The sequence below is a fragment of the Poecilia reticulata genome, chromosome 16 (genome assembly GCF_904066995.2).
Source record: "Poecilia reticulata chromosome 16, P_reticulata-male-v2, whole genome shotgun sequence".
Classification (NCBI taxonomy): Eukaryota; Metazoa; Chordata; class Actinopteri; order Cyprinodontiformes; family Poeciliidae; genus Poecilia; species Poecilia reticulata.
In genome coordinates this window covers 32,358,547-32,386,129 of record NC_088845.1, presented here as the reverse complement: position 1 = coordinate 32,386,129, position 27,583 = coordinate 32,358,547, and the positions used below count along the sequence as shown (strand labels likewise).

Sequence of the window (27,583 nt, the reverse complement as noted above, 5' to 3'; positions counted from 1 at the left end):
GACATTTTGTAATGAATTTAATAAACTTATTTGGAAATATTTGTAGTTGATTGAAGATTAAACCAGCTATTTGGTGGAAGTTTCTTCTGTATAAATTATAAATAATTTTTCCAGCTACAGTATAATTCACCTTTTGCTCTATTTATCAGTCTCTGGTGTGTTGAATAAACCCTGATCCTCCCTGAGTTTTATCTTTAGGTTTTCTGATAAACAGACTTTATTTTAAATATTGATTCCCTCATTTTAACATGAGTGCAGCATCATAAATCCTACACTAGACTGCAGCTTCATAGGTAAATGTAGTTGTACACGTAAACATTACGATAAATATTAATGAAAGATTAAGATTAACTTGACAGTGAGTGTACATGGGGAACTATATGGTTAGTATTTGTTCTCAGACCTGTAACCAGTACACTGTTTAATATTTCAATGTCTTTCAGAACTTTTCAAATGTTTATCATCTTTCTAACCGGCACCTTCCTCACTTTTATTTTTGTGTTTTTCAGCCGTTGCTCTGCAGTTTGACCGAAAGCTGACTCTTGAGGACTGCAGTAAAACTGTCAAGAAGTGGCTTCATTACACGCCAGAATGAGAGGAAAACATCACAAGGAATCAAAATGACGCCAACCAGAGTCTAACTGGGGTTACCACAACTTGTACTGTTTTCCTGGTTCATACAGTACAAAGCTTAACCTCATGGACTCTGTTCTTCTGTGGACAATAGGCTGTTATTCTAACAGTCAAAAAGGAGTCAAATATGTTTAATAATCTGTCTCTCTTTTCTTAAATAAAATGTTATATCAAACCTATGTTGTCATTTTTAAACTTTTGTACACAGTTTACCCATGATCTGCCAGTGTTTAACACCAGTGAAGAAACTTTTAGTGGCATGTTATGATGCAGACCTATCAGACCTAAAAATGTACATAAATCCTTAGCTTTCATTCAATATGAAATCAACCAAAATCTGCATGTAGATCCACATTCAGATGAAGGTTGAATCAATGTTGATTCCTAACTGATTCAATGCAAAATCAACAGAAATATGCATGAAAATTGACAGACATATGATGGTTGAATCAACATTGATATAATGTCAGTTATGGTTGAAACCCTAACGTTGATTCAACATTCAAGTCACCGACCACTTTCAATGTTGTTTCAATCATTCTGTGCTATCTGGGTTTGCAGGCTTGATATTTATTTTGCGATCATTAATAAGCTCCCTGAACACAGCGGTGGTTGATTAGTTCATTTTAAACTCCTGCTCTGCTAGATATTTTGGCATGGAACCGAAAGGCACAGAATTGCGCAAACGTTTTGATAAGGAGCCACAGGACGTGCTGGTCTCAGCCTCCTGGCAGCGTTCAGTTTGTCACCTAATGCCGAGATCGACTCAAAACCTTCCGCGATCGACGTATTGCACCGCTGCTCTGGTAAAGCACGAACAGTTCAGAAACAATATGAAATGGGAAAAAAGTTATTAACTGATTAAGTCGTGTTTTAAATTGTTCTTGAAAAACTAATCAGTCACAGCTGATCAGTGGGCGCACTCACGGCTGCACAGTGAAGCCGCTGATCTTTTTACAGCAGACAGCCGCTCCTCTCTCTTGCCGGTACTGCGTACCCCAGCTAAATCTTTTAGGGGTACAGTACCCTGCTGTACCCCCTTACTTTCACCCCTGGTAGTACTGAATACCGGCCACATACTGAGAGTGACATTTTCTTTAAAAATCGACCTGAGCATTTACTGTTTGCTGCTAATAATAATAATAATAATAATAATAATAATAATAATAATAATAATAATAATAATAATAATAATAATAATAATATAAAAACTCGTTCCATGTGAATTTTAGATAGCCTAATTCTAATTCTGCTTTTAAAAGCTTTGTATGTGCCTCACCCCGGAGCAGTCTATCCAGCTGCAGACCCAGATTCGGCGCGTCTTCCTGGAGCTCCCTGTTGCTTTAAGCAGGGCGTCCTGCCGTCCAACAGGAGGCGTGTCTCCCTTACAGTCGGAGCTCAACGTTGCCAGCTGCAACTGGGATCCGGTTCCTCCGTAAGAACAAGTCAACTTCTTTGTGCTGCTCTGGTGACTTCCCTGCGCCAGCTGTATCTAAGGTAAGCCCGTTCTTTTCTTTTTACTCCCCCCCATTTTTATTTTATTTTATTTTATTATTTGTTTTAATTTACATGTATTTGCATCCTGAGGAAATATGTTCGGCACTTGTTTGGTTCCCCACCCTTCGCGGATTACATCTGTTTAGAAAACGACTCTTTATGGAAACAGCCAGTTGAAGCCTTTCCTCATCGCAGAGCTCACGGGGTTTGAACTTCTTGTGCGGTCCAGTTTTAAGTGTCAGAGTTAAAGTAGAAACTTCTCCCGCTCTGAAAGACACGCTTTCTGGACACCTTCTGCTCCTCGGCCACTAAATGTTACACAGATGACACACTTTGATGACAACTGTATTTGCATCCAAAGAAAACGTTAAATGAACTTAGTACAGCGCAGAGGTTTGGGTTAAGGAACGAAGCCAGTTCCACGTGGCAGAATGCATAAAGAAACGGCTCTAGAAAACATGTCTCCCTTTTAACTATGTTTTGTTTTTCCTACTCATGTCAGTTGCAGAAAGCTTTTAGCCATCATTAAAACATGGAGCACAAAGGTGCTCCATGTTCCTTTTCGACTTCGCTCCAACTCTGCTTTCCTGTAGTGCTCGTTAAACTGCTTTAAATGACTGATTTAATAAAAGCTAAAAATGTATGTCATCGCATTAAACTTTAATAGTCGACCTTTGAAAATATCTAAATGTGTCGAGAAATAAACGTTAGGGAAACAGACCAATAAAGTTCATCCGTGCAGTGTACGAGATTTAGTGGTTCATTGTGTTTGAATCCCCTTTATATGGTACTAAAATGCGTATTTCGCTTTCGGCCTGTTCTTAATATTAACTCTGTTCATTTTAGTTTGAAAAATACATTTTAGATTCAGGCTGGGAGGTAAGTTGGGTGTTGGCCATCCTACATGGTTGTCCGTATAGATGCAGACAGTGTGGAGAAGCAGCTTATTATTAATATATTCTGTCATGCGTCTCAGCTAATTAAGAATCTAAATAGGCAGAGGGAGCTGACAGAACAAAGAAGAAACAGGCTGAAAGTGTTCATTTGGTCGCTAAAACAGAAACTAATCGCTGTCCGTGGTGCTGAAAACAATTTTAAGCCTCTGCTTTACTGTAGTCAACCTTATTTATCACAATTGCTGTTTGTGTATAAAATCACCGCACCTCTTAACATAGTGTTGAAAATTATACCCTATTTAATCTCAATCAAATCAGATTATCTTTGAATTGTTGTTGAAGATGCGTGACAATTTTCATTAAATGCCAGTCGCCTTCCTTTACTCTTTTTCCCCCCTACCTTTATAATATAAAGATACAGGATAAATGCATTTAATTCGCAAATTTGCGTTAACCCCCCCCAAAAAAGAGAAAGTTCAAACAAACATTTTTTTCCAGAAAATCTCAGTTAAATTCCATTCTTATATCTCAAGGCCAAACATTTATTTGAACCAAATTATTTCTGTTTTAGTAATTGGAAAATAAGTTGGAAACAGAACCGAATTTGAAACATATTTCAGAGTCGGACTATGAATAAAATATTGAAAGTTAGTGTTCACTGTTCGTCTCTGTCTGACTAAAATAATATAGAAGAAAAAAGATTAATGGTGAAATACCTCTTCAAAATTCTGAACCGAAAGGCTGAGTCCGCACATAAGAGTACGTTTCAGTGACACCGATCAAACAGAGACTATCACTTCAAATCCATCAATTTATTGTTTTTCTAAGGCTGCGCAGAGCGGCGCTCCGCTGCCGGCAACAGCGAGTGAAGCCGGGAGAGAATCTGAGAGGCTGGGTGGCCGAGATACAGAATCAGAGGGAAGACAGGAAGGAAGGGGAGAGACAGGAGTTGAGGGCAGGCATGTCAGTTTCAGCAGGGAATGCAGAGAAAAAGCGCGCAGTGTGACCAGCTGTAATCGAGAAACATGCCCGGTCCGTCCTGTGCGCTCTCACTCCACTAGTGTTGGCACGACGTCAGCTTTCTGTGCGGCAGTGCAGCAGGAGGAGCTCGGACTGGATCAGCGCCCTCTCATCCTCTGTCTCTGCCTTTTTCTTTCAGCAAATGGATCTGTTGAAGCCCTGCCCTGCCTGACATGGATGCCCCGTCACCACCCCCACCATCATCTTCCTCAGCTGAGTCCGAGGGCTGGTTCTTCTTGGCGCAGTGAGCCGGACACGCACTGATCCCTTTTTCGGTTCTCTTTTTCCGCCAAATGGATGTGAGAAAGCCGTTGTTCAACCCGGCGTAGACCATGCCGTGATCTTGCTCCAATTCGAATAAATGTTAAAGGCGTGACATATATAAAGTCTGGGGAATTTACCGATTCGTGGAATAAAATCCTGTGCAGAACACAAGCACCATGAAGATTACCTCCTTCCTGATATTTAAAGCGAGATTCAGGCACACCATGATGCTGCTGCTGCTCTTACACTGTGTGGGCTGCGCTCATGGAATGCCACACGTCCTGAGATTTGGTGAGCTTCTTCTAATTTATCCTCTGTGCCTTTTAAAAGTTTCACTGTGTGTTTCATGCTCAGACGTGTTGCTCCTCTCCAGATCTACTTGCTCTTTCTCCTCTCACTTCTGAAAACTAGTTGGAGTGTGTGCAGGAGGCACTGATTGAAACGTAGCAACATCTTTAATTGGAACGTTGTGCAGTCAGAAAGTTGTCACATTGGAGAGCTTCTGGATTCAGACATGAATATATGGTCAATCAACAAGCTTTGAAAAGCTGCACAATTTGTAACTTGCTAATAATGCAAGATGTGTTTGTTGGTTTAATTAAGTTTAAATGTGTGTGTGTGTTCTGGTGATGTATGGATTATGTATGTGTGTTAGGGGTGATTTTAAGTGTATTAGTGCTTTGAAGTGTGTGCTCCTTGCTCAGCCATGTTGCAGTATGTAAGAAGATTAATAATTTTATTTTTAATTGTTCAATTTAGTGTTTTGTCATGTAGAAATATGTTGACACTTTCACAGTGACACCCTGCCTCACTGAAATGAGAGAATGTTTGGATTAAAGGGTCAGAGTCTAAGTCTGTATTAAGGGAATTTGACATTATTTTTGATTGAAATATATTAGGCCATATGCAATACTGCTGCTCTATTTGTTTAGATAAAAAAAGCTGGAAACATGTTTTTATTTTATTTATTATGTTTACTCTAACCATTTTCATGGTAGATACGTGTTCGATAACTTGGTCAACAGAGATCAGTCACACAGAAAAGATAAACAGGGAAAAACAACACGCAACATATTTAATATTTATTTTACTGTATAACTGTTTTAAATCAAGCACTGTTATGCAATTACAGAATTATATTAAAGAAAACTGAAACTGACAAATATTAACGTGATGAATACCAGCGCATTTCAACAAGTTTTGACTGTCATTTGGTCTACAGATGAAAATGGATGTGAGAGAAGTTTATGTGATGGAATCTGGAGATCTGGTGAACCTCACTGTGGTCTCTTTGTTTTACTGACAGCTTCTCAATTTCCAGGGATTCAGTTCATGTCTATTTAGGGAACAATGGACTCTTGAAAAAATTAAAATAAAAATACTATCATAACATTTTATTCATCATTACCTTTTAACACACAATCAGCTTTAACGCTGGATTAGTGTTTGTTCTTTTTGAACTACTGATTGTTTACATGTTTTTGAATCTAAGATACAACTGGCAAGCCTTTGTTTCTGTTTAAGTTTTGATTGTGGAATGCCACATTTCTTCTGATATTGACATCGATTGACAAGTCAAGAAATAACAGGTTCAGTAAGATAGACATTGGCATCTGGATAGAGAAGACAAGACAGAACCTTTAGATTTGTGAATGGAAATACAGAACCCAAAACATTGCATTTTTATACAAATGTTGCTAGCAGACTAAGATATTTCAAAAAGACGAGACAAAAATGATCAGTAGCACACCTGTGCAAGCCTCTGGGATCATCATATACTTACGCTCAGATGTTTTCTGACAGATGTGATTTGGCATCTGCTTTAATTTTATAGAACAAAGATTCATCAGTCTTCATCTTTCCAGATTTAAGTAATTCTGTATTTCTTGCTTGCAAGCTTGAGCATTGATTTTGTATTCTGAAACGCTGCTAGCAGCATCTAACCACATTACTTGATGACATCATCATGCACTGTTGACATCCCTCAGGTTATGTACTTCAGACAAGACAGAGACACAAGCTGAGAACACGACTGACTCACAAACAATTTTGTTCACACAAAAATAGAGAACATAAATTCACACATAAATTCATCAACATGGTAAATGTGGTATTTAGGGAGAATTTCTGTCCATACCATGCATTAACTTTCAGTTCAGTTAAATTTACTTTTTTATTTTCCCACATGGAAAATTTGTTGCGCAGAAGTCAAAGAAAGTCAAGACAGAATCCACACATCAACATAAATACCACACTATGTGGCAATGAATGAAACATTAAAATTTTGTACTGATCTAATTTAAAACTCTTCTTAAACACTTGAAATGATTGTGCAATTATGACATCAGTTGTGATAGATCTGTTTCTTTTTTCCCCCACATACATACTACTGGCTGTGTCAATATGCCTCATTAAATGATTTAGTAGATCTGATAATCTTCAAGATAACATTTGAGCCACATTTAGTTGTGTCTGCTATCTTCTACTTTTTAGGTCAAATAAATTTAGTGAGTTTCAGATTTTGAACTTAAATGTGTGAGTCTGTGAAGTATAAACTTACAGTAGCAAGTTGTGTTAATTATTTATTAATTTTGTCAAACCTCTGAGAGTTGAATAAACTAGACGCAGTGTTTCTCAACTCTGGTCCTCACTGCCCCCCTGTCCTGCATGTTTTAGGTGTTTCCCTTCTGCCACACACCTGAATTGTATCTCTGGGTGATTAACAGGTTTCTGCAGGACTTGATGGTTATGCATTCATTTGAATGAGCTGTTCTGGAATAGAGGCTCATCTAAAACCATAAACAAATCTAAAAGGTTCTGTCTTGTCTTCTCTATCCAGATGCCAATGTCTATCTTACTGAACCTGTTATTTCTTGACTTGTCAATCGATGTCAATATCAGAAGAAGAGCAGGGGTGGTGGTGAGTTTTTAGGTTAGCACTTAAAAAAATGAAAGAAGAAAAAGATTATTTCTCAGTGTGGCATGTTAATGGCATGTTTTTGTATCCTGTGTGCCTCTGTGATTGAGATGGAAGTGTGTTACATTGATCTGGCTTTTGTGTCTTATTAAGGCAAATGTTTACTTTAATGCAACTGACAGTTTCCAAAGCTTAGGGATAATGTCCTGTTAACACTAAATGGTTTTGAGCTTAATTCATTGTGATGTTTAATAAAATTCATGAATTTTGTTCATGCAATTTCAAACAAGAATTTTAATTATTCTAAAGTAAAATAAGTAGTTATTTTAACTTGAGAAATGTGTACTCTTTAACAAGATGAGGACAGTTTTTTTTCTTGCACATTGTGAAATAATTATTTGGTTTAAATTGCAGCACTAAGTTAAAATTCACAATTCAAGATTAATGAATTTAAAAATATTTATACACTTGCTTCTTGTTAAATCAACTTCATGAACTTTAATTTCTGAGTTAAAACCAATACAATTTTCTTGTTGACTTAAATTGCATTTTCAAGGCAGTAGGTGGACCTTCATTTTCTAGTTAAACCACCTTCAAATGTTTTTCACTGTAAAGGACATTTACACTGCAAAATAGATAGTCTGGCACAAAATCCAAAAGTGTCCCCCATGCCAGACGAAGCTAAATTGGACAATTGTCATTCGCGATTTCCCGCCATTGTAAACATTTTCAGCTTGAGTTGTTTAAATTTCTAAAGTTAACTGAAACACACCCACTGTCTGACTAGCTTATTAGCTTTCAACACACTAAGAATTTTAGTTGCAGCGTCTTTTTTTTACTACAGGTAAGAGAACTGTTACCAACAATAACATCACAGAGACTCATATTTACAAAACAATTTGTAACGCAACAACAAGAAAATATAAGCATCCAAAAATAACACCAGGAAATCCTAAGATATAAGGCCTACAGTACTATAATGGTGCAGACTGGCTCATTGTGGAGGCTTAAACTACTTGACTTCTTCACAGTCAAATCTTTAACAAGGACAAAATCTTACAAGAAGATTTTGATTGGTTATTAAATTATGTTCTAATAGTATTGTAGTTCTAAAATAGCTATGTTAAAATGTGAACTTTTGACATTAAACCCAAAATTGTTACCTATCAAAATGGCAGTTTGATAGGGGTCAACCCTATCAAACTGCAATTTTTCTGATGTTTGAAGTTATTGTCCTCGATTCAGTCCTGTATTGTATGACGACTTAGAATCATAGTGGAACTCACTATAAGGACAGTGATTGTGTCAGAACGGTTTTGTCTCTGCTTTAATCCATGACATTTTGTATAAGTTTCCATTGTAGCAGTGGTTATTTGAAATGAGTCACAGTTAGAGTTAAAAATCACACTCATTTTAATTTCAATCTAAAGTATTGACTTCTGAAGAATGCTGGGCAATATGCTTAGATTTGGTTTAAATTCCATTGGTTTTTAGAATATCTTTAGAGTAAAACATTAGCAGTTAAAACTAGAAAATTCCTTCAGAAATTTTACAGGGCCTGCCAAAGTGTGCCTATCAGCTTGAACCAAACATTTTAGCTATAGTTTGCACAACTGGATTGCTCTTTCCATCTGTAATTAATAGGGAGCATAATCATACATTGTCAATAAGCTTTAATTGGTTCATCAACAATGTCCAATGACTGAAGCTCTTGCCAGATTCATCACCATATTTCTATAATTGATCTGATTCATTACAACAGTAAAATGGCAGAACCCATTACTCAATAGGATTCAGTCAGAGACTGACCACTATAAGATTCACACATGTGCTTCTCACTCACGGTCCAAACTAAAAAAAAAATAAAGACAGTCGGTAATTGTTTATTTCTCGAAATTTTTCAGCCTTAATACTAAAGTTTGTAATTCATACTCAAATATTCAGAAAAATAATAATTTTATCTAAACAAAATATGAATAGTCACAGGAAATATGTATTAATCCCACAATGCATTGTGAGACCTCTCTGCAGCTGTTTGTGGGGCTACTCACTGCCTCTGGCTGGGACCCATTGCTATGGTAATTAATTATCTGCACCTGGGCTGACTCTCTGTCAGAGAGTATGCTGGAGTTTCTATACTTGAGAGACATCCAGCGTCAGTCTCAAGGACATTGACAAAAAACCATAAGCCCTAGCAAATTTTTGAAGATAGTTTACAGGAGCAGGCATGTGTGTCTATGTCATGACCGACTTTGAGACCAATAGGGCGATATTTGTGCCCATGAGGGGGAGTTAAAAAGAGTATTGGAGTCAGAAATCCACAGTACTGTGTGTGTGTGTGTTTCAGAGAGAAAGATTACTGATTCTGTGAGACACTCAGTCTCAAATTTTCTCGTTTTTCTTAATTTATGTCGTCATTTTAACTCAGAATCCCACTAAAAGTAATAGCTCCTTTCTCGGCATCAAGCTGAACGTTTTGATACCACTTTTGTGGGGGTGCACGCAGCGGTACGAGCCACATTGAGGTTGACGGAAGAAAAATAAATAATAAACAGACATTCTATTGGGTGTAGAACAATAGGTGCCTGCCATGCAATGCATGGAGGCAGTGACTGACTTGCTCTCCCTATGCATTGCTATGAGCAGGCCCCAATTATTTTTTTCAAGATCAGAAGGCAATAAGAACATTAAATCAGAGTAATGGTTGCCATGGTGTGACTGAAGAATAATGATGGATTGCTGACAGTCACTGATAATAGATAGTACTTGAGTGACTTTCCACACAGCCCATTGAAGATAAAGATTGATATGATGGCTACCTGTCACATTCAACAGGCTGCGTTAAGTTCCCAGTCGGGGAAAACCCCCGATTTAGATCGGCGCAGCCACAACGATCCACCGTAACACACCACACACTGCAGGATGATCGGTTACGAAATCACCAGCGAGAATCTTACATCAGCCAACGATCTAAGATTGTCATAAGGAGAAAATGGAGGCGAAAAATCGTGTAGTGTGAACCATTGCGTCAGGATGTGCCCATCTTCTCTATTTAAATCTAGTGATTACTGAAGGCCAATACAGTTTACAGACTTCATAATCTGCACTCTTTTGGTTGAATGCAGCATTTATTTCCACTTTGGCTTTATGTTATTTTTATTCAAGTATGTTTATTGTTAATGGAGACTGAGGATCCATTTTACTTTTGTTTTTGGTTGTTTTTAATTTAGTTTATCAGTTCCAGTGTTATGTGTTCTTTTGAAAATAAAGTATCTATCTATGGCAGGAAATCGCATGCATTATTAGTCATTTCCATTAAATCAGTGTCAACTGGTCTTGAAACAATATTATCGTTTATTGCAATAATTTTTTAGACAATCGCTCAGCAAAATTTGTTATCGTGACAGGCCTACTCCCAGGTATGTAACTGGCACTCCAGCCTACCTGCTTTGGAGAAGTCTCCTGAAATTTATGAGAAAATCTGTTATATTATAATAGGCATAGACTGAAAAAGACTCACGATAACTCGCGTGCAAAAATGATGGATGAAATTGTGTACTGTTTTGCAATAACTATGTCAATGAAGACATGCACTGTATGTCTGAGAAATCTCTGCAGAGTGGAGGTCAAACTGGGTAACTCAGTGCTGGCTGTCATACTCTGTTCTTGTAGAGGTCAGTGTCTAATAGAGCAGAGAAGTGAAATGTTACTTCTTGAAGCTAGAAAAACTTCCTCTTTAGAGAAAATGTACTTCCCTAAGAAACCTGTCCATCAATCGTCTTGTACTATCCTATAACCTCTTGGACGGGCCTCACTCATGATTTGTAAATACGTAATAAATGTACAGAAACAGGAGTTGCTCAAGAGAATGGAAGTATGCAACTATGACCAGTGAATATTGCAGCATCCTGACACTTATATTAGGATGCCATTTGTTGCCAGTTTAACGTTTTACACCATCATTGACAGTGAAGCTTCACGATCTGGGATCAATGTGCCTTTAGATCAGGGACTTTCTCTCTAACCGGCCTCACCACCAAACATCATCCACTCTGGTCCTCAATACAGGCACACTGCAGGGCTGTGTGTTTAGTCCAGTTCTTTTTACACAGTTCACTTACAACTGTGTCGCCATCCATTCCTCTAACAGGGTCCTAAAATTTGCAGATGATACCACCATATCAGTGGGTCTGATAACAAACAACAATGAGATCCTGCACAGAGAGGAGATCTAGAACCTGTCCCAGTGGTGTTCAGTGAACAACCTAGTGCTCAGTACCAGCAAGACGAAGGAGGTCATAGTGTACCAAGAGGACAATGCTCACACCTATTACAAATGCAGGTGGTAGAGTGCATAAACAACATCCTGGGCATCCACATCATCTCAGACCTAACCTGGTCGCTAAACACCTTTTTTTTAAAAATATATTTATTGTTTTCAACAAATTAACAAAACTGCAGGACAGTTATCAACATACATTGACATACGAATTGTCGAACAGTCTGCTATAACCAGTTAGTGTGGGATTATGCTGACAACACTGGGATCTTCTAATATCGTCTTAATCCGTTGATGAGTCCAAGTAAGATCATAGCAACAGACAGGTTCCAGAATACAACTGTCCAACCATCATTTATTACCAGAAAATAAACAGCCACGAAACAGAGAAAAAGGTAATACCCCAACCCAACCCACCCCAGAGTATTGAGGGAAAAAAAACATACATGGGGGAAGCAGAAGAAAGAAGAAGAAAGAGAAAAGAAAATGTATACACACACATACACAAAACAAGATAACTAAATAAAATAATCAGCTCCGCAACAGACTGCTGGGAATGAATGCATCAGGGTATATTAAATCATTTGAGCACCAACCGGCAGGCAAACCTACAGCCATTCTGACAGGTAGGGGGGTAGCAGGGCTACAGAACCGGATAAAGGCTGCCACTACTTGTGACCTACACCTGTGGAATCACTCAGATGTTCAAGGAATGGCCCCCACACTCCAACGTATCTGGGTACATTATTATTAAGAGTATAGCGTATTTTTTTGAGATGTAAACAGAAAGCCATGTTATTCAGCCAACATTTAAAAGAGGGAGGTGAGGCAGACTTCCACTCTGTAAGAATGACTCGTTTAGCCACAACCATCCCAAAAGAGAGAGCCTGTCGCACCGGCAAGGGCAGAGCAGAGCAGGAGTTGGATACCCCAAACAGGGCAATAAGACAATCTGAAGGTATCTGCTGTTTATAAGCGGTTTGATAGTGACAAAATATGTCAGACCAAAACGTTGTTGAATAATGGCAGTACCAGAACTGATGTCCAAGAGTAGCCTTAGGGTGTCCACAACTGTCACAGGCACTTGAATGATTTGGAAATATTTTACTCAACCGTGCTTTAGAATAGTGCAGGCGATGTACAACTTTAAACTGGATTAGTTGTAATCTAGTATTAATGGAGCAGTTTTCAATTCCCATCAGCACGCGATCCCAAAGTCCAGTAGAAATTGTGACTCCCAAATCTTTGGACCAAACATCTCTGATATGAATGGATGATGAAGACATAGAAAAAACATTCACAAACTGTGAGACAAGATGTCTGGAAGTAGGAGGTTTAACAAGAAGATCATAAAAAATATGCTGCACTGAGCGCTGATTTAAACTCGAACTAAGTTGGTTTGCAAAGCTCCTAGCCTGCAAATAGCGAAAAAAATTATTTGAGGACAGATTCAATTTAGACTGTAGCTGAGGGTATGATAAAAACTGTTTATTGATAAAAAGGTCATTGAGAGAGCAGAGGCCCCTACTCGACCAGAGCTGAAAGGCAGGATCCAAAAGACCCAGCTTGAAGCAGGGATTATGACACAAAGGGGCATAAATAGACAGATCTGGAAGTTTTAAGACCCTCTTTATTTGTGTCAAGATCTTAACTGAGTTCCTAAGTATGAAGTTGGCAGCGAGTCTCTTGAGAGGGATATCAGGTTTAGAAAATAATATTACAGGCAAAGAAGCAGAAGTTTGTAGTAATAAGTTGTGGGATTCAATCTTGAGACCAGCCAGGAAAAGAGGCAAAAGGTCTCCCCGCCCCAGCAGTGCCCGACGTCCAGAATGTCCAAGCCCTCGCATTGCAGGCCCGATAATAATGCCGAAAGACTGGAAGACCAAAGCCACCCTCACCCCCTAGCCTTCTGCAAATGTGCCTTAGAGATTCGGGAAGGCTTGTATCCCCAAACAAATGGCATGATAGTTGAATCCAATGTTTTAAAGAAAGAGGAAGGAATAAAAATTGGGATGTTTTGGAAGAGATAAATGAACTTAGGAAGTACAACCATTTTGATAATATTAATACGACCAATTAATGAGAGTGGAAGTAACCGCCAGTAGTCCATCCATTTTTTAGCTTAGAGAGTAAATCTAAGTAATTTAATTGAAAAAGGACCTTAGAGTTTACCGGAATATTGATACCGAGATACACAAAATGGTCATGAGCAATTTTAAATGGTAAACTATTCAAGAAACCAGAGTCAAGTCCATCAGACAGAGGCACAAAGGCAGACTTCGTCCAGTTGATTGTGAAACCAGAGACCATCTAGTTCCAGCCTGACGGCATCTGTAAGAGTTGGAATGTCCAATGGTTGAATAAAGCTCGTGATATCCTCTGTAGATGCAGTTGTATTAGATGCATAAAGTTTATTATAGTACTGAAAGAAAGTTTTATTTATTAGCTTATGATCTGTCAGAAGCTGACCTGATGGAGAAATGATCTTGTTAATGGCCCGCTCAGCCTGCATTCCCTTCAACTACCTGGATAGTATTTTATCTGCTTTGTCCCCCAGTTCAAAGTACCTCTGACGCAACCTCTGAATATCCTTAATAACCCGCTCACCCAAAATGCAGTTATATTCATACTTTAACTTCACGATAGAAGAAAATATGTGGTCAGAATTAGGAATGTGTCTTCCAGGGTGATTAATTGTTTCTCAATTTCAGCCAGACGATCACGACTGACTCTTTTAACATTGGATTGATACGATATAATATCACCTCCTATTACAACCTTGAAAGATTCCCAGAGAGTAAGGTCAGAGACAGCACCATTATCATTGTAAGCCAAAAAGTCTGAGATCTTGTTAGAAACAAATTTGCAAAAGGAGCTGTCCAGGTATAAGGAGGGATTAAGTTTCCAATCGTATTGTGCTCTTTGAATATCAAAGTTAAATTCAACTGATAACGGTGCATGGTCAGAGATGAGAATAGAGTGATAGGTAGATTTAAGAACACGAGGTAATAAGTTTGAGTCAACCAAAAAATAATAAATTCTTGTTGAGGATTTGTGAACCGAAGAAAAAAAGGAATATTGCCTCTCTATAGGATTCAGATGCCGCCAGACATGAACCAGATCTAAAGACGTTGCTAACTTGGTTATAACTGAAGTGGACTGCAGTAGTGGGGTGGGTTTAGGAGAGGACCTGTCAGGCACAGGGTCGAGGTAATTGTTAAAATCACCCCCAACAATGATCCTATACTCGCTGTGCTCCGCTACAAGATTAAATACTTTTTTGTAAATGTCTGCACAGTCAAAATTAGGTGCATAGATGTTAAGAAGAGCCAGAGGGACAGAATTAAGGTCCCATTGATAAGAATGTATCTCCTGCCTGAATCAGTCACTTGAGACTCAAATATGAATGGTATGGTTTTATGGATGAGAATGGCCACCCCTCTCGCCCTGGAGGTGAAGTTGAATTGATACACCTGCGACACCCAGGATGTCCTCAAGTGTCTATGCTCTGTAGGTGAGATATGCGTTTCCTGTAGGAAGATAACATCAGAAGACAGATGCTTTAAGTGAGAAAAAACCTTGCCCCTCTTGAGAGCCCTGCCCATCCCCCTGCAGTTCCAGGTGGTGAAAATAATAGGATTTATGGCTGGCTTGGAAGGAGCACCATCAGAATACATTCAAAATGGTAGATGTAAACAACATTGTCGGAGCTGAATAAGAGGAAAAAGAAAGGGAAAGAAGAAAAGAAAAAGGCACCCACCCATCCCTTCTGCTCCTCCCTGCCCCCCACCCTTCACCCAAGAAACCAAATACCACCCCTGAACCACCCACCCCCCAATACCACACTGCAGTGGAAAAACAGACAGTGCTTCCCCTTAAACTAAGGGAGGCTGCTGGAACTGACCAGAGCAACACACTATGGGAACTTCCATAACCACTCCGAAATAAGGAGCAAAACCCTGTGAATCTCCAGGATACAATAAACAGTGTAAATGGGACACCTGAACAATTATAAGTTTCAGCGTTAAGGCATATAGAGACGGCAAAGGGATATGCAAAACAGAAAATATTGAAGCTGTAAAGAAGTTAAGTACTTTATACCCGGCATGACCGCTGACAATATAACATGCAGCTAATAAATGGGTAGAGAGAGTGAGAAAACTAAAAAAAAAAACCACCACCAACTGTGCAATGCTTTAAGGTACAGAATGTTCCGTCGGCCGATCGAGTAAGTCCAGTGTGACTAAGTTGAGACATAGAGTTCAGAGACAAGGATGTCAGTGTCAGAACACTGCTGCGCCATCAGCAGTGTTCTGACATATGGGTTCCTGGTGTGGTTCTCCAGCTCCTCCAAAGGAGACCAGCATTCACTCCAGTGTGTGGTGAAAACAGCTGGGAAAATCACTGGAGTACCTCTCCCAGAGATTAGTACCATCTACACCACACACTGTCTACGCAGAGTGCAGAACACCCTGCGCGACTGCCACCATCCTGCCTATCAATTGTTCCAGATAGAAGGTACAGGTCCCTACAGGGCCAGAGTAAAAGACTGGCCAATAGCCTATAGACAATGATGGTAAACTTTGAATTTGAATCTTAAATTAAAGGGACCTATGAGTCGGCCTTCTATTACCTGAAGAACATTTTCAGACTTAAAGGACTAGTTTTCTATAAAGTTCTGGAGAAACTCATCCATGTGTTTATCTTTAGTCGCATTAATTACTACTGATTTTAAGTGTTAAAAATCAGTCAGACATTTGCATCTGATCCAGAACGTTGCTGCTTGGCGTTCTTTCTAAAAGAAGGAAGATAGAGCACATAACACCCGTTTTAAAGTCCTTCCACTGACAGAATACACTGTTGTTAGTTTATAAATCATTAAACGGCTCAGCACCACAATACATTAAAGATCTGCTGTTGTTGTATCGACCTTCCAGACCTCTTAGGTCTTCTGGTTCTGGTCTTCTCTACATCCACAGAACCAGAACCAAACATGGCGAAGCAGCATTCAGCTTCTATGCACTACAAATCTGAAACAAACTTCCTGAAAACTGCAAAACAGCTGAAACACTGAGTTCCTTTAAATATAGACTCAAAACTCTAAACCTAATCAAAAGCTTAGAGTTTCCTTTGAAACACTGATCAACATATTTGTTGATCAAAATACTGCTGATTTTGATTGTGGCACTTAACAAAATGAAGTGCTTATTTTTTGTTTCAAAATTGGTGACTATATAAGGCTTTTATGATATAAAGGACTTTGAACTACCTCGTTGCTGATAAACTTGACTGAACTTGACCTAATGTCTTCATGATGCAAAGCTAATTCTTTCTGCCATAGAATGCAAGTACATTAATCTTTATATTCACCACTGTTCTGTTTTAAACCGTCCCTCAGTTAAGGCAAATACTGTCCTCACAATGAAGTTACAGGGTGAAAAGTTATAGTTAAAATGTTAGTCTAATATAGCGGTTCTCAACGTGGGCGGTACCGCCCCCCAGGGGGCGTTCAGAGGACGGCAGGGGGCGCTGGCGGACATTTTTACAAAAGGGGGGCGCTGCGATGCCTTTGGGGGGCGTTTGGTCGAAAGTAAACTTTACACCTTATATGCACAACAATACCAGTTTAGACTTTGAGCAACTTGGTAAAACTGTATTGTGTAACATTAAACCATGGTTGGCTGCAACTGTATCGATGGCAGCTCTTCTTCTATTCAGTGTTTGTAGCTTCATGGCGCAGCTCCGCATCAGTTCAGCGTTACACCGGCTGATGACGCTGCTGTGATTCACTTTGTCTGGTATTTATGTAGCTACATATGTTTTGGCAGTTCTGTGATCATGTCAAAGCAGCAACTTATATTAAAAAGTGTTTTATTTCCGTTTGAAAGCTGTCCCCTTTCATGGAAGGAAAACAGAAAATCGCTCTTATAAACATATAATTACTAAAATCACGATACTTTCACTTTGTATCCCTCTGAAAAATGAACCCATTTAAATAAATAAATCCCTCCATGAGTGATACCACGATAGAGAGCGTTCATTTTATAGCGTTAACACAGAGCTGGAAGTGGTCCGACATGAAACGGGGGTAATAGAACAACACAACACTTTTAACATTTCAATAACCAGAATGCAGAAATTGTTTCCGTTGTTTTAAAAGGTTCATGTCATTCTGCCTTTTCCCTATCGATATGTTTCCCGACCGCCCTGCACCTTAGGGGTTAAAAAAACAACAACAACAACAACAACAACAAAAAAAAACCGACACGCACATCCCGCAAAACTCTGAAACAGGAGAAGCGGGACATAAAATGGAGCGACGAACTAGATGTGAATTATGGCATAGAAACAGAGAATCTGATGCTGAACAGTGAAAAATCAACACATGATGTGAAACACATCATGTGGCGGCGCATTAGGCGGCGCAGCAGGTGATGAGTGAAGATTACTGGTGGTCAATAAACGATAAAATAAATGTAGCAACAGGAAAGAAACTAAAGTGAACATAGCGATAAACCAAGAGAGGATAATACTAATCAAATGAAACTAAATGGAAATGAATGAAGAACAAAATGCAAGAATAAACTAAGAAACTAAAGTAAATACGGAGGAATAAACTGGTATGGCAAGACCTTTCGAGCAATAATTAATACAGAGACTGTATGGCAAGAATAAAAACACTATTTCCAGATAAAAGGTAAAATAATATTGTTGAAATGTCATGGGCAGGGGCTTCAGGTGGATGCGAAAACATAAATCGGCAACCCCCCACGAAGTAGAAACATACTCCCCCCCAGCCCCCCTCCTCCAGACGCCGATACGTTTAGGGTAAAACTCGCTACATTTACCCCGTTATGTGCGCGAGGCAGTGGCGCAACTACACATTATTCAGGTGGATGCAAAAACATAGATCGGCGCCCCCCTTCCCCCCGAGGGAAGGAACGTCAGGGTGAAGGAGCGACGCTCACTCAACCCCCCCCCCGAGGCGACGATACGTGAAAGGTAAAACTCGCTACATTTACCTCGTTATGTGCGCGAGGTAAGGCACGCTGAAGTGTATGGGAGAACATCGGCGTGCCGCCCCCTCCAGACGGGGTTTTGGCGCCCCCTCTGGTGCTGCGCCCCTATGCGTTGCATACCCTGCATACCCACTTTTTGCGCCACTGGCGCGAGGTGAAGGAGCGTAAGGCGCTGAAGTGTACAGGAAAACATAATTGGTGCGCTGATTCAAAACATCTACGATAGTAATATTAATAATAAAATAATTGTCAGTGCAAAGTAACCTACAAATTCTTTGGTGGGGGGCGGTGAGGGACCTGGATTAGGGCTAGGGGGGCGCTGGCCCAAAAAAGGTTGAGAAACACTGGTCTAATATCTACCTGCACCTCAGTTTTGGGTTTTGCACCATTTACAGATTTTGGTTGTGCTTCTTATATATTTTAGCTGTTTGGGATAAAGAAATGACATGCACAATGTCCAACTACTTGAGAGTTTAAGCTTGGACAAGAATTGTTAGACATTAATTAACACTTTGCCAAACTTAATGATTCACATTAAATAAAGGGTATGTGTGACCTCTATGTTCAAATCATGTCTGTGGGTGCAAGGGCGTAAATCCCATCTCATTATTGGGGGGGACCATAAACGGGGAGCAATTTTTTTTTTTTTTTGGGGGGGGGCAAAGTTATAGTAAAATGTGGTTAATTTTTTATGTGTGTTCAAGCTGCACCATCAAAAATGACTAGTAAGTACCAATAAATAACAAAAGTGTTTTTCTCGGTAAACAACCTGTTGAGACCCACAAAAGTCAAACTAAGATTCAAATGTTGCTTAGATATGAATTTGGTTCAGTGTCACAGATCTAATCTCTGCTAAACCTTTACAAAAACTTAAGGCTCTAAATAAAAACAAGTTTTATTAAGTAAATCCAATAATAAAATTCCTCATACATATTGATTTATTGCAGTGGCTCTTAATACGAGCTATGTGTTATTTAAATTATAACTTAAGTTGCTTTCAACTTTTATTTTATTTTATTTCATGTAAAAAAAAAACTATAAATATGTAGGAATTGAATATCATATTTGAATTGAATATCATAACTTAAACTTAAAGGTCAGCACCAGAGTTTTCTAGAAAAATATTCAGATTTTATTTTGTGGTTTTAAAGGCTCTACATTGAAGATGGTGAGAAATAAAGGCATACTTTATATTGTTGCCAGCTGCAGTTGCCCCTCTGCTCTCAGCTCCCATACAGAGTCGGCTAGTGGTAACACTCAGCCGCTCCATCCCGTTTCAAACTCTTCTTATTGAAGTAAGAGTTAGAGAGCTAAATATAATTGAAATATTGGCTACCTTCGACAGACAAAGGAGCTAAGTCTATGAAAGCAATTGCAGTTTTGCTAGTTTTGATTTCCAAAGCATAAGGTGGCAGTTTATCATGATTCAGCCAAAGTAATGAAATAACAAACTGTTTATTGTCAATGTGTTTCTTCCTACTGAGCAGTAAAAGTAAATAAAGCGTGTTATATGTCTTTTGCTTTAAGTATTTACTTACTACAGGGTTTTTTGCTAGTTCTGCAGAGCCACAGCAACAAATAGCAAATAGGGGGGGACAATTCTAGACTTTTCCAAGATTGGGGGGTCTGGACCCCCTGATCCCCCCTGGATTTATGCCTATGTGTAGGTGTAAGTTCAGACTTAAAAACCATAAAATGGATGCACAAGTTTTACTGTTTAAGGTGTGTTTTGTCATGATCTGCACTATTCCTGCAATGCTCTTTGGTCCTGCTCTGTCCCTCCTGCCTCTGCTGTCCACTGATTGCTGATTGATGCCAGCTGTGCCTCTGCCTACTTTACCTTGTGGCCTGCACTCACTCAATGGGAGATTGTATGTCATCATCCAAGTCCCAGCCTGTGAGCGGTTATTTCATGTCCATGATCCTGATTGGGTACCTGATCTGTTTTTTGTTTTTTTTATCTCTTGACATCATCACCGTGTGCTCACTGACTGCATTGTTAGCTACTCTGATTCTGGCTCTGAACCTTGCTTCACATACAGTACCTGTTCCATGATAACTGCTTTAGGGATACTGGACATATTCGACTTGCTCTGCCTTTTCTCTTGCTGAGCTGGATTGTTTTCAGGACTTTTGAGGACATTAAAACCCCTGATTTTGCCATGGTGAATTCTCATCATTAGTGTGAGTAATCTTACCCACCCTGATACAAAATTACTTCATTATATCATAGTTCCCAGTTTCCAATGTATACAGTCCTACAGGTGAAACAATCCCCTGAAAACAGACATGCTCAGATTCTCTATTGTTCTTAAGAGGGTTCAAGTCCATTGAGGTGAGAATCTCTGAGAAAACCACCTCTGTTTACATTCTGCATCACTCATCAACCTATGTCCATCATAGTATCTGACCTGTGAGTCAATACTGATGAGAACCTGCTGATCATCTCCCACCTTAAAAAAAATAAAAAATAAAATCCAATTACTCTTTCCTGGAGGGGCGCACCAATAAATGGGTCCTCATTTCCTTAATTTTGGGAGATGAGTGATCAGCCCATAGGTAGAGGTGAAAATTATCCACTGATCTTATCTACCTCGACAAAAGTCTAAAAATCAACCACTGTCCTCTTTTACTCACCCATGACAGAAGTTTGACTGATAGCCCACCCACCAGGTAATGTCTGCATGTGTGCAGGTAACAATAGTGGCCCCACTGTTGCTAACTCAGCAACTTTCTTGCTGTATTTAACAACATTTTAGACAAAAAAAAATCAGTATCGACCAACATCGGAATCAACCAGTCAGATTTTTTAATGATTGGTTATTGGCAATCAGCCAGACACCTGCAGTTGGTTCACCCCTTCTTTTCTGTGTTGTGAACTAAGTTTTAGAAGCATCTTTGAGAATGCTACTAAATCAACAAAATATTCTGAAAGACGTATAAAGAGCTACTATATTGTTCAGTCCTTGTGAGGAAATGATAGCTCCAGTTTGTCTTCATAAACAAATTATATTTTTTCTAAAATTAAAATTTAAAGTTTTTTATTCATAGTTTAACACATACTTAGAATAATAAAATGGATAATATTAAACCTAGGTAACTTGTTTGTCCCACTCACTGATGATGGTTTAAATACTGCACTTTCTTAAATTAAGTTCGGCAGCGCTGGCTTTGTGACTATTAGTGCTGTGAGCCAAAGCTAGCAGACTGTTAGAGAGAGATATATCAGCTCTTTAAGATATTTATAAATTACTTACAGCTAGTTTGTAGAATTGTGGAGCCATCTTAAGGTGATGTGTTACACTGATTGTTTGATACTAATAGATTGGGGCAAAAACACAGGAAGCTAATGAGCAATGGCACTGCATTAGCCCCTGTGAACTGTGTGTGTCTTACTGATATGGTTCTCTGTAGATACTCTGCCTCTCCTGGCTGAGAGAGCCAGGATTATTCATGCCATGTTTCTCTCAGGCTTGTGTTGCTGCAAAGTAATAAATATCATCAGTGGCGCAAAAAGTGGGTATGCAGGGTATGCAACGCATAGGGGCGCAGCACCAGAGGGGGCGCCAAAACCCCGTCTGGAGGGGGCGGCGCGCCGATGATGTTTTCCCGTACACTAATACGCGCCTTACGCTCCTTCACCTCGCGCACATAACGAGGTAAATGTAGCGAGTTTTACCCTTCACGTATCGTCGCCTCGGGGGGGGGGGGGGGGGGGGGGGGGGGGGGCTGAGTGAGCGTCGCTCCTTCACCCTGACGTCCCGTCCCTCGGTCGGGGGGGGGCGATCTATGTTTTTGCATCCACCTGAATAATGTGTAGTTGCGCCACTGAATATCATTAATGTGTCATGGGAAATGTTGTATTTTTGCATCTGTCTTTCCTTTAGAACACAAGCTCACTGCTTATTACTTGATTGGGAAAACAAGGCATGCATGTGACTGTAATAAGCTGAGACTTCAATAAGAAAGGTTGTGCTGGAGGTGACCTAAAGTGTGGACTAACATTGGCAGGGATATTCTGTTCTTCTTCTGGAACACACTGAGGACAGAGATGACCAGATCCGTTTCATGTATCAATGTGACTGTAATGTGAGCCTATAGGCTGCTATTCTTTGACTAATACATCCTTGTGGTTTGACCTGCACCTCAGTTACATCAAACTGAGAGCTGCATCCTGGTGGTATGATGACTTTGAGCCATTGAGGACAGTGACTGAAATAAAAAGTATTTTATCCTGCTGCTTAAGACAGATTCTGTCTCACTTTGCTAACTTTTTTCCTAATTTCTATGACAGCTCTTAGTACAGACACTCAAAAGCCCTGAGAACATCTTTCCCATACTGCTTGTAAATATACAAGAACTGACAAAACCAACTTTCCTTTCATTTTTGCTTTTTTTCTCCTTGGTGCTTTAAAAGAATAAGAATATAAAAATGTCTTAAGGTGCTTCTAGAATTACAGTCAGTTTGAAAGGACCCATTTTAGGGTTCCTTCAAAAAAAAATATTGTGGAAAAAATATTTATTTGTGCAGCAATGTCATTCTTTTCAGACTGACTGGTTTAAAGGATGTGTTTGTGGTGATATTTAGAATTAGTGCAACCTTGTGATTATTATGGATAAGTAAACTCTATGGTGATTGTTGTACATGACATATTATGATCAATTGACTATTATTAAGCTGGCTAAGGACTGGATAAGAGAAGAGGCATTTGAGATGGTTTGGTGATTTCTGAACATAAAGCAAGTACATAATTGGCAACAAGTTACAGCAATAGAGGAAGGCAAGTAGTTGAATATTCAGTCATGAAATTGGCTGTATATACAAAATAAATGCATGCAATAACTAGCTAACAAAGCAAAAATGTCTACTAAATGTAACTGAAGAAAACTGCAATAAATTAAGCGCAATGAAGGTTGTGGAAAATGTAATCTAATGAAATAAAAATACAAAATGCACTAAATTCTCAAAAATCAAAAGTTTAGACATCATAATAAACAAAATCACTGGCCGATATAGGATTCTTATACTACAATAATCATAACTGTTAGACCTTCCCATTAATTTTAGTACCTAAGAACACACCGGCTGCTTGATGGAGGTTTATTGTTTTGGATAAATGTCTGGTGTGATGCCGGGAGGATTTTGTAAAATAATTTTTTTGACCACTTTTTGAACTTGAAACTTCAGATTAAGTTAACTTTCGTTTTCAACTAAGTTGTAAGACATTTTTAGTAATTATTTTGTCAATATTTTTACAACAAATAAAGCGCATATATTTTTCAAACAATCAAGTCCTAGAAAGGAATTTGTTTGGCAAATGCTTTTAACAGATTCGCTTCCTTATAAACACAGTTTGGCATCCAGTGTCATTTCGAAACAGTTCCTGTATTGGTCATGTGACTTGCTGAAACCAATACGCGCACCGACACGGGTGTTGGTCTATGGGCTTGATGCATGCGCCGGCGCGTCGGTGTTGCTGGACTCATCACTAGTTGCTACTACCAGCAGGGAGAGAACTAAAACATGCAGGATGCCGGCCCTCGAGGACCGACTTTGGACTAGGGGGTTTGTAAAGCATAATAGGTGCTGTTTTCTTTTTTGCTCGCTTAGTGTTTTAAATATTTTGTGATAAAGCAAACCATTCACCACCCAAACATCAATGATAAATGGTTTATAAGACATTTTACAGGTCAACTTTATGTACCAGAAACATGTCTAATTCATCAGTTCAAAAAGCTTACCATGCAGTTTACCTTCCAGGGTGTCCTTGCTTTAATTTTTTCCAAGCACTCAGAGGAGAAATTTGAAACTTGATGCAGATAGAAAAATCTATTGCAGGGAACATTGAGGCTCTCCTTTCGTCACTCAAAAATGATCTTTATTTGTGCTCTAGCTTGGCTGATGACCATATCTCTGAGTCATCTTCAGTGGAGTGCAAATTTAGACACAGAGACATATTCTCTGTTAGAGGAAATGCCTAACACTGCTCTGTCCAGACATAAAACCTCTGAGAAGGAATGCACAAAAAAGCATGTAATTGCATGACTGTTGATAAATGTTGCCATCATTTTATGAAGTATGATTGATCTACACTGTCTTGAACCTTTTCCATTTTTCCTTTATTAGTGTGCCAATTTAGTTTTATCATCTCAGCCCACTGTAAATATGCATCCTGAGTGGACATGGACAGCCATGATAATCTATCAAACAAAACACATGTAGTAGTATGAATGGCAATTGAAATATATTATTCTAGCAAATATTGTATCCAAGATTGTGATATTGCACACATTCATATTATGATGCTACTCTTCTGTTAAAACTCTCAACAGTTGCAAGAAACTGAATCTCAAACTGAATCTATTGTGTTGACTATTCTATTCTCACACTGCTCTATCCAAATAGACTGAAGGCTTTGAACCTATGCATTTCTGATGTGGCCTAATAATGGGTTGACAAAAAATATGTCTGAAGCCTCAATTAAAGCCTACTGCAGCTCTTGATTCCTGGATTTGGTTTAGCTCGAAATATCTGCTTGTATACGTCTTCAAGGGAGTTTGCATTGGTACAGTGAACTGCAAGCTGCTTTGATTTCCCAAGGTTTTTTTGCTCAAATCCCAGTGCTGTCAGATTGTAAACTCTACTTACAGATTCTTGAAATTTGTCAAAGGAGGACAAGACTGGAAGAGTGTACATCCTTGTTTGTAAGAACTGACAGAGTGAGATGGGGTCGGAAGAGGCAGACTGGATGAAGGTCAGCAGGGAAAAATTTATATCAACACATCACAACACTTCAGAGAGAAGGCAGCTAATAAATAAGGAATGTTTGCCTTGAATTAAACATGACTATAAGTGCTGATGGGAATAGGGAACTCTTTTAGTACATCTGAGCCACAGTATTTTACATCATGACCCTTTAGGTACATCATTTAAGATTTTTGTTTCGTATTATATTAAATTTCAGATGCTTTTGCGCTGATTTTTTTTTTTAAACTTTAAACTTAATTTGTTCCTAAGGCTTCCATCTTTGGTCACTGGTTATAAGATAAGATATTCCTTTATTAATCCCGCAGTGGGGAAATTTACATTGTTAGAGCAGCACAGAGAACAGAGCAGAACCAATATAAAATCTATATATACACAGTAAAATCAAGTGAATATAAAAAATTCTGAAACAGTATTGTTTGAAATATAAATAAATAAATTCCAGGTTTATTGCCTGTAGTAGAGAGTAGTGGACTACTGGGAGCAGCGGATGTTGTACAGTCTGACGGCGGCCGGAAGGAAAGACCTGCGGTATCTTTCCTTTACGCACTTAGGGTGCCGCAGCCGGGCACTGAAGGAGCTGCTCAGTGCTGTCAGAGAGAGGTGCATGGGGTGGGACGGGTACCGCAGCATGCGCTGAAGCTTAGTCCTCATCCTCCTGTCTGCCACCACCTCCACTGGGTCAACAGGACACCCCAGGACAGAGCTGGATTTCCTGAGGATCTTGTTCAGTCTCTTCCTGTCAGCAGTGGAGATGCTGCTGCCCCAACAGACCACTCCATAGAAGATGGCTGATGCCACCACAGCATCAAAAAAGGTCCTGAGAAGAGCCTCCCGCACACCGAAGGACCTGAGTTTCCTCAGGAGATGTAGTCTGCTCAGTCCTTTCTTGTAGAGGGCAGCTGTGTGGTCAGTCCAGTCCAGCTTGTTGTTAAGGTGAACGCCCAGGTACTTGTAGGACCTCACGATCTCAATGTCCATTCCCTGAATGTTCACTGGCACAGAAGGAGAGTGTTTGGACCACGAGTTTTGTTTTTCCTGTGTTGATCTGCAGACAGTTCCTCTGACACCATTCCACAAAGCTCTGAGTCAGTACTCTGTACTCCTCATCATCACCATCCTTGATGAGACCGACAATAGCAGAGTCATCCGAGAACTTCTGCAGGTGACAGCTGGCAGAGCTGTACTGGTAGTCAGCAGTGTAGAGAGTGAAGAGGAAGGGGGCAAGGACTGTTCCTTGTGGAGCCCCCGTGCTGCAGACAACCTTGTCTGACTGACAGCCCTGGGTCCTCACATACTGTGGCCGTTCTGTGAGGTAATCCAGGATCAAGGTGATGAGGTGGTTGTCCAGACCTGTGTACTCCAGCTTGTCCTTCAGTATCAGGGGTTGGATGGTGCTAAAAACACTTGAGAAATCAAAAAACATGATTCTCACTGTGCTCCCAGTATTCTCCAGGTGAGAAAGAGAGCTGTGTAGAAGGTGAATGATGGCATCCTCCACTCCAATTCCAGGTTGGTAGGCAAACTGAAGTGGGTCCATAGATGGGCTCACCAGGGGGTGGAGGTGGGCAAGAAGCAGTCTCTTCAAGGTCTTCATCAGGTGAGACGTCAATGCAACTGGCCTGTAGCTGTTGAGGTTTTTTGGGTGTGGAGTCGTTGGCACTGGTACCACGCAGGATGTCTTCCACAGCTGTGGGACTTTCCCTAACCTCAGGCTAAGATTAAAGATGTACTCGGTCAAATTACACAACTCATCTGCACAGGTCTTGAGAAGCCTTGAGCTGATGTCATCTGGACCTGCAGCCTTCCTGGTCTTTATCTTCCTGAGCTCATTTCTCACCTGGAGTGCTGGACTGGAGGGGTGGTGTGGTTGTGCTGGAATGTATGTGAGCAGGAGAGATGGTTGAAGGCAGCGGTGTATGGAGAGGAAGGGGGTGAGTGTGGGAGAGGAGAGAGGAAAGCATGGGGGTCTTGCCAGACAGGAGGGTGTCAGCAGTGGTGCCTGAGTAGTGGGGGGAGCAGGAGAGTGTCAAAGAGTTCTGACTTGTTAGTGTCTAATGCACTAAAAGTGAGAGTATGTATGGCTAACTGAAAAATGTTACTGCTAAAGAACATTTTTTACTTTACACCTTGTAATGTTGTGAATTCTGAATGTTGTTTTTCTAACTGCACAACCAGTATGGTGACATTACGACAAAGTCAGTCATTGTTTCTTCTGCTTCCACAAGTTTTGTCTTGTCAAGTTTTCAAAATCCAGGGTTTATATCCCTGATGATTTTGCATCAATATCTT

General features: G+C 39.7%; 1 protein-coding gene across 7 annotated transcripts in view; it reads left to right on the top strand.

The window, feature by feature from the left end:
- Positions 1 to 1,983: 1,983 nt before the first annotated feature.
- Positions 1,984 to 27,583, top strand: part of LOC103478802 (glutamate receptor, ionotropic, kainate 2) — a 549,772-nt gene continuing 524,172 nt past the window's right edge. For 5 of the 7 annotated variants that reach the window (XM_017309432.2, XM_081616747.1, XM_008432853.3 and 2 more), the window contains exons 1-2: positions 1,988 to 2,130; positions 4,186 to 4,601. In XM_017309432.2, the coding sequence (XP_017164921.1) occupies positions 4,487 to 4,601 (115 nt within the window). In that variant the 5' untranslated portion in view covers positions 1,988 to 2,130; positions 4,186 to 4,486. Of the gene's footprint in view, positions 2,131 to 3,848; positions 4,602 to 27,583 lie in introns of those variants that run through there. The other 2 variants (XM_081616749.1, XM_017309431.2) reach the window with 2 other exon arrangements.